Source organism: Durio zibethinus, chromosome 13, assembly GCF_047325235.1.
Source record: "Durio zibethinus cultivar Kanyao isolate XHJ-2024 chromosome 13, ASM4732523v1, whole genome shotgun sequence".
Lineage (NCBI taxonomy): Eukaryota > Viridiplantae > Streptophyta > Magnoliopsida > Malvales > Malvaceae > Durio > Durio zibethinus.
In genome coordinates, this window is record NC_143174.1 from 20,844,766 (window position 1) to 20,859,417 (window position 14,652).

Genomic DNA, 14,652 nt, shown 5'->3' on the forward strand with positions numbered 1-14,652 from the left:
GTGTGTATATGTCTTATCTATCTTTTTTATTATTTTATTATATTATTATTGTTATTTATTTATTTATATTTATTCTTACATTTATTGTCCTTTGTCTATTCTTTTTTTTATTATTATTATCTTATCGTTAATTTTAATTTCAATTGTCCTATTAATTTATCATATTATTTAAAAAAAAATAAAAAAAAAAAGAATGATAAACCACTAGCTGGCTTGTTGATAAACTAGGAAAATCATAAATGATAATCCTCAGTTTCAACTTGGGTTTGAGTTTACTTGAAATTGCCTCAGCTTTCTTATAAATAAACACAGTGATCAAACGAAAATTACAGAGGAAATCAGAGTGAAAACAATCGAGCAAATCCCAAAAAATTCACAGTTCTTAAATAGTCCACTATCAGCCGAACCCTCCTCCTACCCTATAGACAATTCATCCAAGCCACAACTTTCGTCACACTGTTGCCAGCTCTTTTCATTCTCCAATACCATTTATTGAGTCGCTGCCAGTAAAGAACCCAAACCATAGAAGCCAATCACAACAATTCACCGCTGCCATTTTCACGTTCACACAAGCTTCCTCATCCCATCAACCACCCAGTATTAAAAGAAACCGATAGTCGCCAAAACTCTCCACAGCTAGAGCAAACGATCAATAGTCACCACAGTCATCCAACCCACCACCAACAACCACAGTCACACAATAAACACAGAGGCAGAATCTAGAGACAAAAAACAAACATTCAACTAAGCAGCAAAAATCACAATTCAGCATTCAAGCTCAACTTTTCAACCAGTAACAATACACGGTCAGAAACAAAATTTTAGCATCAATACAGAGGACCAACACATAATCAGAAGTATCAGAAGGAAGGTTCAACAGTAAGGCTTTGGGATTTTCAGAGGTTCTAAATTTCAGGGTTTTTGGAGCCTAGCTTTGGAAGGAGATCGAAGAGGCTAACGGTTGGAACGACAATGGAGTACTGCAATGGCCGATGGTGGCGGCGCCAGAAGTGACTTACAGCAGTTGTGACCCATGTTGGTTGGAGGGCTTTAAGGGCTCTTTGAGTGGCGAGAAGGAAGGAAACCAATAAGGGAGCGAAGATTGCTGATGGAAATATTGCAGACCAGGGACGACAGACTTCAACCGTTGGTGGCGACGCACGGTGGCAACATTGACTCATTAGTGGGATGTCGAAAATCTGGGTAGTCCAGAAAGGATTCTGGAAGAGACAAAGAAGGCTTGGCAGAGAAAGGAAATAAAGGAAAAAGAAGAGGAACGGGTGGACCCGTGCCAAGCCCAGACCCGGTTTGATACCCGTAAACCAAACCGCTCAGTAAGCCGGACCGGATCCTTGTGGGTTTAAGCCCATTTGGAAATAAAGACTAGGCCTGTTCGTAAATATGGATCTATTTTGAACCGGGTATCAACCCCAAACTTTTGGTACTTCTTTTTTCCCTTTTTTATTTTGTTTTTTTTGTTATTTATTTTACTTATTTGTTTAGATTAGAAAATGTTCAATTGTTAGATTATTGAAATACAAAAAAAAAAAAAATGATTTAATAAAATAATCTAGTGAACTAAATTAAAATAATTTTTTATTCAATTATGAAATAAACGATAATTATTTAATAATAAAAATTTAAAAAATTTTAAATAATAAATTTTTTAAGAATTATTTAAGTAAAATTTTTTTTCTAAATTTAGCCCAAATAATTGTTGGTTTTCCAGTTTTTTTGTTGACAATTTTTATAGCCATCAAGAGAGAGGGAGAAGGAGGGGTGGATTTGAAGGGACATTATATTAGAGTTGGAAGAGATTGGTAATTATTATTCTCATCTTAAATTGAAGAATGACAACTCAATATCAAGAAAGGCTACATAAAAATGGCGTTCAGGCATGCCAATTTGCCATTTACATACTTTTCTTCGAGGGAAGGGTCAGAATGTTTTTTTTAACATTAATAGGGCATTACTGTTGGGACATTGAGTTGGCCGATTTAATCATTAAACCTTTGTATAAATGAATTTGGAAACATATTCTAAACCAGCTTGCTCCCTTTGTGGTCCATTACTTATATCTTCATCATGTCAATCCATTTAATTTCAAGTTGACCATATTTACACGGCAGGAGCAAAATAGAAGGTCATTGTTCCTTGATCCTGTTCCTGTCTATATATCTGGCTTTGCTCTTCTAGCCTTAGGCCGCACTATCTGTTTGTACCTGGTTGATAAATCAGATGTTGGCAAAATTAAGGTAGTTAAAGATTTTTTTTTTATTTTAATGAAAAGAGAAATTTGTTACACGCAAATACAATAGTCTAGCTGACATCCAGCAATCATGAATTCATGATGCAAGAGCAATCATGAATTCAAGATTTAGGGGAAGATATCGGATAACTCTTCCACATCAACATGGCATCCACTTGACAATTTCATATTGCAAATCAAGAATTATTAATAATCTCTTTCTTTTGATTATAGAGTAATTCTGGAATTGAACATCGTATCTGATAATTAAGCTTGATTTTCTTCAGATACCACAAATGGAAACAGTTCATGGACTTCAAATTAGTCTAACAAGTTACAACCTGCTTAGGTTCGTATAGATAAAGACATCATCATCAGATGATTCCTTGATTGTCCTGACACGATTCCTTATAAATGTTTGACAATTATCTCAAGTACCTAACCAAAATGCAGTCTTAGTCTATGATCTCCAGACAAAGCCATTGGTTTATTGCAGCCTCCCTTTGAGAGAACGTGGATATATATATATATATATATATATGTACTTTTGTTAGTTGGGTTATCTTCTATTCAGCTAAGCAATGGAATTAAAGTGGAAGACGGTGGTCAGCTTGATCAGCTGACAGACAATATAAGTTTTCAATCCTTACAGTTTCTACTGCCAGCAAAGCAGCCTTGCAGGGCAGCCTATCACGTCCAACCTCCTCAAAACTGGCTGAACGGTATGACTAGCTAGCTTTAATAATCTTGTTCTTACAACATCATATTCTTTATTAATCTATAGATATTCTAAAACTTTTTTTTTTTAGATTTCATTGATCCTTTTCATTGATTTGTTTGTTTTTATCTTTGTTTGGTATCAAATGATTCAGCCGACTGCTGCAATGATGGGATAAATTAGTGAAATTGTGTACACAGATTCTAAACGTAAGAAAGCAACTTCATTTAGTTTTCAAGTTATCTTTTCCTTTTCTCCTCGCCCATGGCGGTTTGGACACAGCATGACAATTCAGCAATCTACCTTTAATTTGGAAGAAATATTTGAAACCAGAAAAGAGTCAATAATTTGCATTTATGTAGTATCAAAGAACCAGGTTAGCTTTAAAATCCTTATATGATTCACACATATAAGGAATGAACAATTTTAATTGCTTCTGGAAGACCAACTGAGATCAGATGAAGTGTTTTTAGTCCCTTATCATTTCTAGTAGTTTACAGTTCTCTTATGGAAAATAGACAGTATTTAGTTTAAGCAAATCATATGAAGCAACTTTTATATTCAATCCTAGCCATCATCTCTTAGATAGGACCAGAGTAGATAAATCTGAGCTAGCATGTTAAGACTTAAATAATGAGCTTTTTCTAACCATTTATATAAGACCAATAAGATATTGATCCATGTAATGCAGGGCCAAGGTACTGCAAGGGAGTTTATCACTTGTTCTGCTAATACAATCCACATGGTGCATTGTTTGGTGATAGTATGATGTGGGCACATTCCGCATCAGATGATCTTGTTAACTGGTTCAGTCTCGATAATGCACTTATTCCATCTGAGCCATTTGACATAAACAGTTTCTGCTCGGGTTCTGCTACAATCCTTCCAGGGAATAAACCAGTCATTTTATACACTGGAATAGATGCTAATAATCACCAGGTCCAAAACCTGGCAACCCCAAAAAATCTATCGGATCCATTGCTAATAGAATGGGTCAAATACTCCGGAAATCCTCTAATAACTCCACCGGATGGTGTTGAAGGGGATAATTTTAGAGATCCAACAACTGCTTGGCGGGGTCCAGATGGAACCTGGAGTCTGAAGAGTAGTCATTGGGAGGAGGAGCAATAACCAGGTCATGGCCATTCTCTACCAAAGTGAGGATTTTGTTCAATGGACTAAATATCAAGATCCTCTTTATTCGTTATCAAAAACTAGGATGTGGGAGTCTTCGGTTTCTTTCCTGTGTCTATTAACAGCACCAATGGGGTTGACACCTCTGTCAAAAACCCAAAGTGTTAGGCATGTCATGAAAGCAAGTTTCAATTCTCATGACTGATATATAGCGGGGATTTATGTTACTGAACAGGAAAATTTTCTTCCTGACGCTGACTTTGCTGCAACCAGTCTGGACTTGAGATATGAATATGGTAAATTCTATGCCTCAAAGACATTCTTTGACAGTGACAAGAGCAGGAAGATATTGCGGGGTTGGGTAAATGAATCTGATGGTACAGAAGTTGCTATAGAGAAAGGATTGTCTGGACTACAGGTGATTACATTGAGGGATATATTATATATTTATTGATATAACTACTAGCTTAATTTGAGTATGGCATTGATGTATTAGATGCACACTGATCCTCAATGGCTTCCGGATAATCCTTTGCAGTCAGTTCCTAGCCAAATTTGGCTTAAAGCAATTAATGCAGTGGCTAGTAGAAGAAACCAATAGTCTACGTGACAATCAAGTCTATATTTATGGTAAACAACTTGAAAGTGGATCAATTTTTGAAGTTTCAGGCATCACAGCTTCACAGGTGAGTACTCTGTTGTCGTATATTATCACCATCATATAGCGTACTTTGCTTTCTATTATCCCATGTACAGTTCCCATTTATATTTTTGTAATTCAGTCATATTTGAAGTAATTGCATTATCATGACAATTTTCTTACCATGTTGGAAGGCCGATATAGAAATAACGTTTGAATTGCCTGAACTAGAAGAGGCTGAGTTCATGAATAGCAGTTGGGTTGATCCCCAACTAATCTGTGACAGAGAAGATGCATCTGTCACTGGAAGATTTGGACCATTTGGTTTATTAGCTTTGGCAACAAAGTACTTGACGGAACAAACTGTGATTTTCTTTCGGATTTTTAGAGGCCACAAGGGATATGTAATACTTATGTGCGGTGAGCAGAAGAGGTTGGTCACTAACCTAGAAAGACAGACATCCCTACCCCCTTCTTTCCAGAACTATCCACAACAGTACAATAATCATCTACATTCATTTGATTCAATGTTAAAACATATTTCACAGGTCTTCTTTGAGAGATGAATTAGATAAAACCACTTATGGAGCCTTTGCAGACATTGATCCTCGCCAGGAAATGATTTCATTAAGAAGCTTGCTGGGTTGATTTGTGTTTGCCACTTTTTTTTTCTGTGCAAGCCTGTTTGGTGCTTTCATTTGTTTTTACCATTTTTTTTTCTTGGTTCACCTTTTGCAGATAGATCACTCCATAATTGAGAGTTTTGGAGGAAAAGGAAGAACTTGTATCACCATAAGAGTTAATCCAAAGCATGCTGTGAACGAAGAAGACCAACCTTTTGCATTTAACAATGGAACTCTCGGTGTAACAATTTCAAGATTGAATGTATGGAGTATGAATAAAGCCAGGATTAACTGCAGGGGAGGTTTGTAGAATACAGCATCATAATAGAAAAGAGAAGAGAAATTATCTATGAGGCTTGCTTGATTTATTCCGCATTATGGATGTGGAAAAAGCAATAAAAAAGCTGTCCCCTTGTTCATGTCTTGGCAATTACAGCTAGTAATACAATATTGAAAATTTCGTTGTATACTAGTTCTTGTTACCAGCGCTGCGCATGCAGTTTTCTATATTTATGAAAAATAAATATTAAAATAATAATTTATGGTAATAATGATAATAGTTTTTAATTACCAGATGAATGGCCATGGAAGGGCACTTCTGTATCAAAGTCAAATTTTTGTTACCTGGACTAGGAGTAAAGATCCTCTTCACTCGTCCACAAGAACTGGCATGTGGGAATGTCCTAATTTCTAGCCAGTTGCCATTAATGGCAACTATGGAGTTGACTCGTCTTCACAGAACAAATTTACAAAACATGTTCTCAAGATTATTACATACTAGGAAATTGCACGCCCATGACGGATAACTTTTCAGTTGACAGTACTGATTTCATGGACAGTGGTTCAGATTTACGATATGATTATGATAATTTTTGTGCTTCTAAGACATTTTTCGACAGTGCTAAGCATTCACAAAGAATAGATAGAGTGACACTGATGTAAAATTTGCATTCCTGCTAGTAAGCACTGTAATTATTAAGTAAAATTAATTCTTTTACAAAATCATGAACATTGGTGTTGCAAGTGGATTAGTTTGAAGACTAACAAAACTGTTGTTTCGTTTTAGTCGATTTCTAGAATCATTCTACTCAGTAAAACTGGTAAGCAATTAATTCAGTGGGCAATGGAAGAGATTGAGAAGCTGCGTGCCAAAAATGTCAGATTCCGGAACAATGAACTTAAGGGCGGATCTTTACTTGAAGTCTCAGACATTAATGCTTAAGAATCAGTAACTAGATTCCTTCATATTGCTAAAGGCAGATGTAGAAGGTTCATTCGATTTGTCCAATTTAAAGGAGGCTTCATTAATGGATCCAAGTTGGATTGATCCGCAACTCCTTTGTAGGAAAAAAAAAAAAAAAACAAACCTCTTTTAGAGGCAGTGTTGGACCATTTGGGATATTGATTTTAGCTTCCAAAGACTTGAAAGAGCAAACCGCAATCTTCTTTCGCATCTCTTGACTGCTACATTGGGATTTACAATTGCAGATAGATCATTACTGTTGAGTATCAATTGCCAAAAAAAAAAAGAAGCAAAAGAATACTGAAACGGAGCACCAATTTTTTCATATATTCTCTCGTGATAACAGCCCCGAGAAGGCTCCATCCCCTGAATATTTTCAATCTTTGAGACGAGCAATTCCATGCTTACCACTAGCTTTCCCTTTCACACTATGGTACACGGCATCTATTCCAGTGTACCATGCACAAAGATTGTCTTTTTAAATTTGGATATATTCACTTTCTAACATGACAACATGCACCACACCTCTTCTTCATTTTTAAACCATTATTGGTACTAAATTCCGTAATGAATCTAATCTTAAATAATTTTTTCAAAAAAAAAAAAGTTCTGAACATTTTTAAATATTTGAATTCATCTCTTTATTTCTACTTTCAAACACAAACTCTAGCGTGTCTATACTTCATAATATTACACTGATATAAAATGATACAAAAATAATATACAAATAATACGAATTAAACTTGATAAAATTATATATAAATTTTAAAAATATATTTTTTTATTTAATTTATTAAAAAAATTATGATATAATAATTTGGCATAAAACATAATTATATAAATGCAAGAATTATATCAAATATGACATTATTAATTAACAAAATTACTGATGATAAACTACTTTTTGGAAAATGAATTAATTATAACTAATCTGCTAAACTATTTTTTTAGCTTGAAGTGTCCAATTAAATCTTCCCTTCTCGATGCAACTAAGAGCCATTATAAAAATAATTATGTTAAGTTTAAAAGTCAACACAACTGAGAATTCACAAACTCTTCCAATTAGCAAATGCTTTACAAAAAAAAAAAAAAAAGGTAACACTTGGCAAAAGCTAAACGGCTAATGAAACTTGCCATAATAATGAGAATGTTAAACCTAAGCAAAATTACCAACCGAGAAATATAAAAATAAGTTCCCTCTGATTAATCAAACACCCAGATTGGAAAATGAACCGCCTATGACAAATTTCGTTAAGTTTCCTTTTTTGGGGATACGGATAGAAGCAGAAAGATCATTCGCAAAGCTGAAACAAAACAAGCCCTCGAAAGATAGCCAGCCATGAGAAAAGCATCAAAAACTCTCTTTCTCTAAAAAAAAAAAAAAAAAAAACAGAGCAATTAATATGATCCCGTTAATAGTTACAGCTTCAATCTTTTTAGTGGAAAATTATTTTTCCACCATTTCTTAACACTAGAAGGAAAAAGGGTTTCTTTTTTATTTAAAGAAAAACAATTTTGGGTCTTTGAAGTTATGAGCAGAGAAGTAAATGATGAATTAGAAAACATTGGACGGTTAAAACAGTCGTCAGGGCCGTACAAATGGCTGGCGAGCTTCCAACGTGATTTGATGGCGGGAGCGGTGATGGGGGGTGTGGTGCACACGATCGTGGCACCAATTGAGAGGGCAAAGTTGTTGCTTCAAACCCAAGAGAGCAATTTGGCTATTGTGGCTGATGGAAGAAGGAAATTCAAAGGGATGCTTGATTGTATCGTCCGTACGGTAAGGGAAGAAGGCGTTCTTTCTTTATGGAGAGGCAATGGGAGTAGTGTTCTCAGATATTACCCTTCCGTTGCTCTTAATTTCTCCCTCAAGGTAATAAATTTATCAAAATTTTCATCTTCCCTTTTCTTCTTTTTTTGTCTTGGTTTTTGCTATGAAGTTTAATGAGTGGTTTTATTATTATTATTTTTTTTTGGATATTTAGAGTGAATTAATGTGTTGGCATAGTTGTTTTAGTATTGGGAGATTTTATTTGTATATGGGTTGTTGAAAGTTCGGGGTTATTTTTGGGAGGAGATATTATTTGCATGTGAAATGAATGATAAAATGTTTCTTCGAGCCAATGTAGTGTTATTCTTGTTGCATGGGAGATTGAGATAATAATCTATGCACTTTCTTTGTTTTGCCAGCTATGTTTGAATGTAATTAATGTGGTCATGATACAAATAGTGTTTCTATTGAAATTTATAGGAGATTCTAGGAAAAGAGATCTTATTATTGAAATTTCTTCAGGGCATTCTGATCTTAATGATAATCATGATGTTGGAATAATAGGGACAGAAAAGCTAAGAGAGTTATTAATAACTATAGTGTTAATAACTCTTGGTGGATGGCCCTAATTGGTGGATTACACTCTTGTAAGAAATAACTATAGCGTTACATCCTTGAAGAGCATTTGGAATAGGTGAGATGAATTTGCCTAACTTATTGCCAATTTGCCATCAGTGAAAAGTTCATAGGAATCACTTGATAAATGCCTTGACACTAGTTGATGACGGTGACAGCACCCTTGAATTCAGATAATATTTTACTTGATGGTAAACAAGCTTTCTTTCATGTCTTTTTACCTTTAGCACTCCAAAATGGTCTTCAATCACAATTTATTTTTACGACCAAAAAAAAAACCAAAGCTTGAAAGTACCCATGGGGATATTCCCAAGTGTTAAAACTTTAGTCTTCAAATTAAACTAGGAGATCTCAGGTTTGAATCCTGGGGATGAAAGGGGTAGGATTTATGTAGTTTAAGGCCTAATTAGTCTCCTATGTACATAAAAGGAAAAAAAAAAAAGCCTTCAAAACCACACCAGTGCCTCAAAAATAAACAACTAGAAAAATAAAACATTTTGCTTGAGTTTTTGAATAAAACTCTGAGTAAACTTACAACATCTCTGTGTGCTAATCTTTTTAATTTTTTTTTATCTCATTATGCAGGATCTGTATAGAAACATATTAAGAAATGGCTATTATCAAGATGGTCATGTATTCTCTGGAGTATCTGCTAACTTTATTGCCGGAGCTGCAGCTGGTTGCACAACATTGATCTTAATCTACCCTCTTGATATCGCTCACACACGCCTTGCTGCAGATATAGGAAGAACTGATGTTCGTCAATTTCGAGGTATCTACCATTTCCTGAGTACCATACATAAAAAAGATGGAATTCGGGGAATTTACAGGGGTCTTCCTGCCTCTCTACAGGGGATGATTGTTCATCGGGGTGTTTATTTCGGAGGATTTGATACAATAAATGAAATTTTGTCAGAAGAATCCAAAACTGAATTGGCATTATGGAAGCGTTGGGTGGTGGCCCAGGCCGTGACAACATCTGCTGGATTGTTGTCATATCCACTAGATACAGTTCGGAGGAGGATGATGATGCAATCTGGCTTGGAACAAGCAATGTACCATAGCACACTGGACTGCTGGAGGACGATATATAGGACTGAGGGGGTGACTTCATTTTACCGTGGGGCACTGTCTAATGTTTTTAGGAGTACTGGTGCTGCAGCCATCTTGGTTCTGTATGATGAGGTCAAGAAGTTCATGAATTGGGGTGGATTGTAGTTGGAAGCAATTTTTTACAGTTTTCTTATTGAACAAAAGGATTAGAGTAGAATGATATTCAGGATTACAACAGGAAACCTTGTAAAGTGCAATCGAGGTTGATACCCTCAATGCCATAGTATTTACTAGATGACATTCATTTACCACATTTCGTTGCAAAGCTTTGACGATTGATCACACCTTGATTTTCCTTGATGAATAAAAGAGCAAGTTGCTGCTCAATATTGTGCTCGAGGTCATTACCAAATGTGTCCTCTTCTTTACAGTTTTGTCTTTGGGAAGGGGGATAAAATGGGTTCTGTGCAGTTGTTCCTTTGATATCAACATCCACGTTCCGGTGTCTGATGCATTCTTGTGGATATCCAGCCCCAGGAGCCAAAACCACATGAATTTACTTGTTTTATTACTTGCTGGTTCCAGTATATCTCATCCAAAAAAGAATTCCCACTCTTATTCTGGAAGTCGTTTCCTTCTAAATGATGAGGGGCAGATATTGCAGCAATAAATACTAGTACTAACAATAAGAGGGACATATATATAACAGGTAAATCTTCACTTCAACGTACTAAAAGCTGCCGAAAATTTGAACTCCTGATGTTGGCCACTGGTAATTCCAATCGAATGATTGGTGTGGCAGTGATCTCAGTTTCACTCTCCTGTTACTTGTCTGTTTAATTCCTTAACTGACCAGCACTTCTCTCACCAATTGTCAAAGATTTCTGCTGTTTTTTTTCTCTATAATTTATCCTTCACTCGTCTTACATGTGCAGCCTAAACGTGCTTGCTGTTCAGCAATAGATCATAGCAACTTCTAGGCATGCAGATGGCGACAACAATCATAATTTAATGTTAACAGTTGTAATGAACTAGTACTATAAATATCGTTATTAATTAGTGCAAACTCATGAGTTAAACTTAAGTCCCAGCTGCAAGTCTATAACAATATCATATATATATGCTGTTTTATCGAGGGAATATTCTTAATCAAGGATTAGTACTTAAGTAGTCCAGTTGTGGTTTCTATCTTTCTCTCTCTGCTTCCCAAAGTGATGTAAGCTTGACTTTAAGCAACAGTGCTGTATAGTGGTGGCATTTAACTATATTTGTCAAGGTACAATCTGGGGGAGGTCTTAATTGGAGAGGATTTAGAGCCATAAACAATGGAGAACAATAAAAGTACATACATGCATACAAGAAAAGTGGGAACCCTACAATGAAGCCAAATCAAAACCATGACTTCACTCAACCATCAAGAAAAAAAAAGGCAAAGGAAAATAAAAGGTGATGAACTGATAAAGTACTTAAAGATGCTTTTCCAACTTTTAGACCGTTTTTTAGACCTAAAACCCGAACTTTCAGTGGGGTACTTGAGTTGCCCATTTCTCATTACTTCCACTTAAACTATATAACAAAAAAAATATATATTTCTTTCTTTTTAACTTTTTTCATGCCATAAATTTGCTTAATATTATAGAGAATCAGAAAGAGATTCTTCTTACGTTAGGCTGTAAAGATTCTCGATGGGCATGGGGTTAATTAATGGGGTAAATCAACGCCATCAATGGCTGCCATGTGTAAAATTCAGAATTTATAAGATAAATAAATAAACAAAGATCCAAGGTGACCACTGACCACCCCACTCTTGAATTGTGGCTGTGAGTTGTGGGCTGTTGTCTGATGGTTGCTCCTGTCATGAACCATGCTTTCTTTTCCAAACCCAAAGGAAAAATTTATATATTTGGGTCCCATTTCACTTGTAGTGGGTGTTTCAGCTTTTACCCAATCTCACTCATTCTTGTTTTCCTTAAATTGGAAAGATCTCCAAAGATTAGATTTTGTTTTGGTGACTGTATAGCTCGCCCTTTGAGCTATTAATTCTCACTTCCCCAACTTGAAGGTTGGAACAAATAAAATTTACATTAAGATCCTTCCATCTCATGATTACACACACTTTACTGCATTGTCATTTAGAGTTAGGTTCCAATATGGACACTCCCACTTGCTCATTTTTTTATAATTATATACAAAATATTCTTCTTCTCAACATGCAAATAAGATATTTTAACATTACTCTTAACAGTTCACATAAAAAAAGTAAAAAATTTCAGAAACTAAAGTGGGTTAAGACTTGAGAGTTGCAGACCACCAAAAAAATTGGTGATGAAATGAGGCTGTTAAGTGATTGAATTGCAGCCATGACGCATCTTTTAATACTTTCTGATGGGTTGGTGACAATTGCTTTGTCTTTGCCTTCAATTTTTGGTGATCTTATTTGACAGCTTCTCCTTCCTTCGATCCTTTCCTGATCACCCAACATGCTAGTATACTACAAATTACAGCTTCCCACTTCTTTCCTTACAGTTTATAAATTCACTTATTTGAGTATCTGGGAGAGGAAGTAATAGTTTTTGTTTTGTTTCTTGTTTCACAGCTCATTCTCAAGTGTTCTTGTGATCATCAATCCCTTTTTTTAATAGCCATTCATCCTTAATCTAAGATAAGCTTTTGAGGTAGAAAAAGAAGAAACTCTTCAGACTTTATCTTGTTATTAGTGCTGTAACTTACACAATTTCCAGGCAACCAGCTGGTTCGGTTCAACGCTAACAAAAGAATAAGATTGTTATAGTAGTTTGACCTTTCATGCGTCCATGTATGTTTATTTTGTGATTAATACGTATAAAATATAAAAATTATTATTTTATAATTCATGTAATCATATCAAATACAAAATAAATTTTTTAATTTTTATCAAATTTTTATATATTTTTTATTATAATTTTAAATCGTGACAAAATTATAAGTTCTAATTATTTGCATGAAAGTTGAAACAAATTAAGAGGAATTGTTGGATATCATAATCCCAGAAAAAGATTGAACCACAAATTGTGGAATGAAATATGTTGAGAATCAAACAGAAAAGAGCCGTGTAAGAATTCCAGGATATTATTTCTTTTTCTTCTTAATGATAATTGGAAGAACTTTGTCAGATTATGCGACAATGACCACTTGGACCGGGGCTCGTCATTGTCAGAAAAAAAAAAAAAGAAGAAGGCATCACAAAATCATCTTCCTCCAAAACCCCAGATCACATTATTAAGTTAACCATTCTGTTTGGTCAAGACCCTGTCAGGAACAAATTTCAAAGGCTCTGATTGCTCAATAATTGGAAATGGAAGTATGGAACCCAGTTCCATGGGCCCAATTTCACTCATTGCTCATTGTCCTAACTCAGATCAAACTCCTGACCAGAGCTCCTGAAACACCAAAGCTCAAACCCCATAACTCTCACTTTACAAATTCAACCAAAAAAAAAAAGAAAAAGAAAAAGAAACTTTCACACATACAATCTCATTCATTTGATTTAATTACTAATATCTTCAATATGCTTTCTTTGACCAGCAAAGCAAATAGGGAAAAGAAAAGCAGAAATTATTTCTCTTTTGGAAGTGGACTGCCTAATTTTATGTTCAACTTACAAAGAAGTTACAATAATAATTATAATGAAAAGAAAAACCCCAGATTAAAAAAGCATTAAAAATGACAGCTTGATTATATGATTTTTAATGCTATTATATATAATAGTCTATGTATCATACCCAGAGTGCGCCAACTTCGACGAGTTTTGGGACGAGGTTGCCACTAAGGTGAAGAGCCACGAGGGATTCAAGGCCGCCGACGCAGGTTCCACCAATGAACACGGCGGGGGCAGGATTGCGAGAGGAGAGGCTATCGCGAGCCGGCGGTAGAGGGAGGGAAGCGATCTCATGGTCATCAAGTTCGATGACAGTAGGGTGAACCCCGATGGTGGCTAAGAGCTTTTTCATGACGTGACACATGCAACAAGACGATCGGCTAAAGATGATGACAGGGTGCTCCGATATCAGCCTCCTGATCCGTGTCTCCGTTGACTCCTCCTCGTCTATGGAAAGGCCGGCGCCGCTGATGGCGGTGGTTGTGGTGGTGGTACTCATGGGGATATTGTTGGAGGAAGGTGGTAGCGGTGTTTAGATCAAGCTGCACAACGTCACTTGAGCAACTTCTTAGGCTTTTGCATTGCCAAAGAAAAAACAAGGGCCCTTTTGTGAATGTCAATGGGAAAAAACAAGTGGGATGAAAGAGCTAAATACTAAGTATAAAACAGAGAGAGAAGAGAAAGCGACTTGGCTTGGGCTGTGGTTGCTTACATCAGAAAGTAATGTGTTACATAACTTCTCTTTATTTTCTGGGATCATGGGTTTTCTTGGACACCCACGCGCTTGTGTAACCCCCCCCCCCAAAAAAAAAGTTAACTTATTATTATTATTTTAGTTTATTTTTTATAATTAAAATAAAAATAAATTAAATTTTAATGATTAAAATTAAAAAATATTTTAACATTTTATCATCTATATTTATATGCATGTGGGCATGTGTCACATTGG

General features: G+C 35.5%; 2 protein-coding genes and 1 pseudogene across 3 annotated transcripts; 2 read left to right on the forward strand and 1 right to left on the reverse strand.

The window, feature by feature from the left end:
• The first annotated feature begins 1,850 nt into the window (after positions 1-1,850).
• On the forward strand, positions 1,851-5,901 carry LOC111302545 (beta-fructofuranosidase, insoluble isoenzyme CWINV6-like; annotated as a pseudogene). The gene is made up of 8 exons (XR_016326834.1): positions 1,851-1,937; positions 2,049-2,255; positions 2,823-2,970; positions 3,637-4,518; positions 4,639-4,786; positions 4,935-5,173; positions 5,289-5,383; positions 5,479-5,901. The product of XR_016326834.1 is annotated as a beta-fructofuranosidase, insoluble isoenzyme CWINV6-like (transcript).
• A 1,885-nt stretch (positions 5,902-7,786) lies between these two features.
• Positions 7,787-10,474, forward strand: LOC111302986 (ADP/ATP translocase At5g56450-like). The gene is made up of 2 exons (XM_022898933.2): positions 7,787-8,479; positions 9,599-10,474. Exons 1-2 carry the CDS (start codon positions 8,138-8,140, stop codon positions 10,229-10,231), a joined length of 975 nt encoding a protein of 324 aa, XP_022754668.1. The 5' UTR covers positions 7,787-8,137; the 3' UTR covers positions 10,232-10,474.
• Positions 10,475-13,156: 2,682 nt separating this feature from the next.
• LOC111304118 (glutaredoxin-C6-like) lies at positions 13,157-14,321 on the reverse strand. The gene is made up of 2 exons (XM_022900634.2): positions 13,828-14,321; positions 13,157-13,485 (listed from the first exon to the last, which is right to left on the reverse strand). The coding sequence occupies exons 1-2, from the start codon at positions 14,200-14,202 to the stop codon at positions 13,465-13,467; spliced, it is 396 nt and encodes a 131-aa protein (XP_022756369.2). The 5' UTR covers positions 14,203-14,321; the 3' UTR covers positions 13,157-13,464.
• Between the last annotated feature and the right edge of the window lie 331 nt (positions 14,322-14,652).

Coding starts and splice junctions, on each gene's coding strand:
- LOC111302986 (XM_022898933.2), top strand. CDS start 8,138: ATGAGCAGAGAAGTAAATGATGAATTAGAAAACATTGGACGGTTAAAA. Junction 8,480..9,598: donor CTCTTAATTTCTCCCTCAAG/GTAATAAATTTA, acceptor CTCATTATGCAG/GATCTGTATAGAAACATATT.
- LOC111304118 (XM_022900634.2), bottom strand. CDS start 14,202: ATGAGTACCACCACCACAACCACCGCCATCAGCGGCGCCGGCCTTTCC. Junction 13,486..13,827: donor TCGAAGTTGGCGCACTCTGG/GTATGATACATA, acceptor TTGGTGTTTCAG/GAGCTCTGGTCAGGAGTTTG.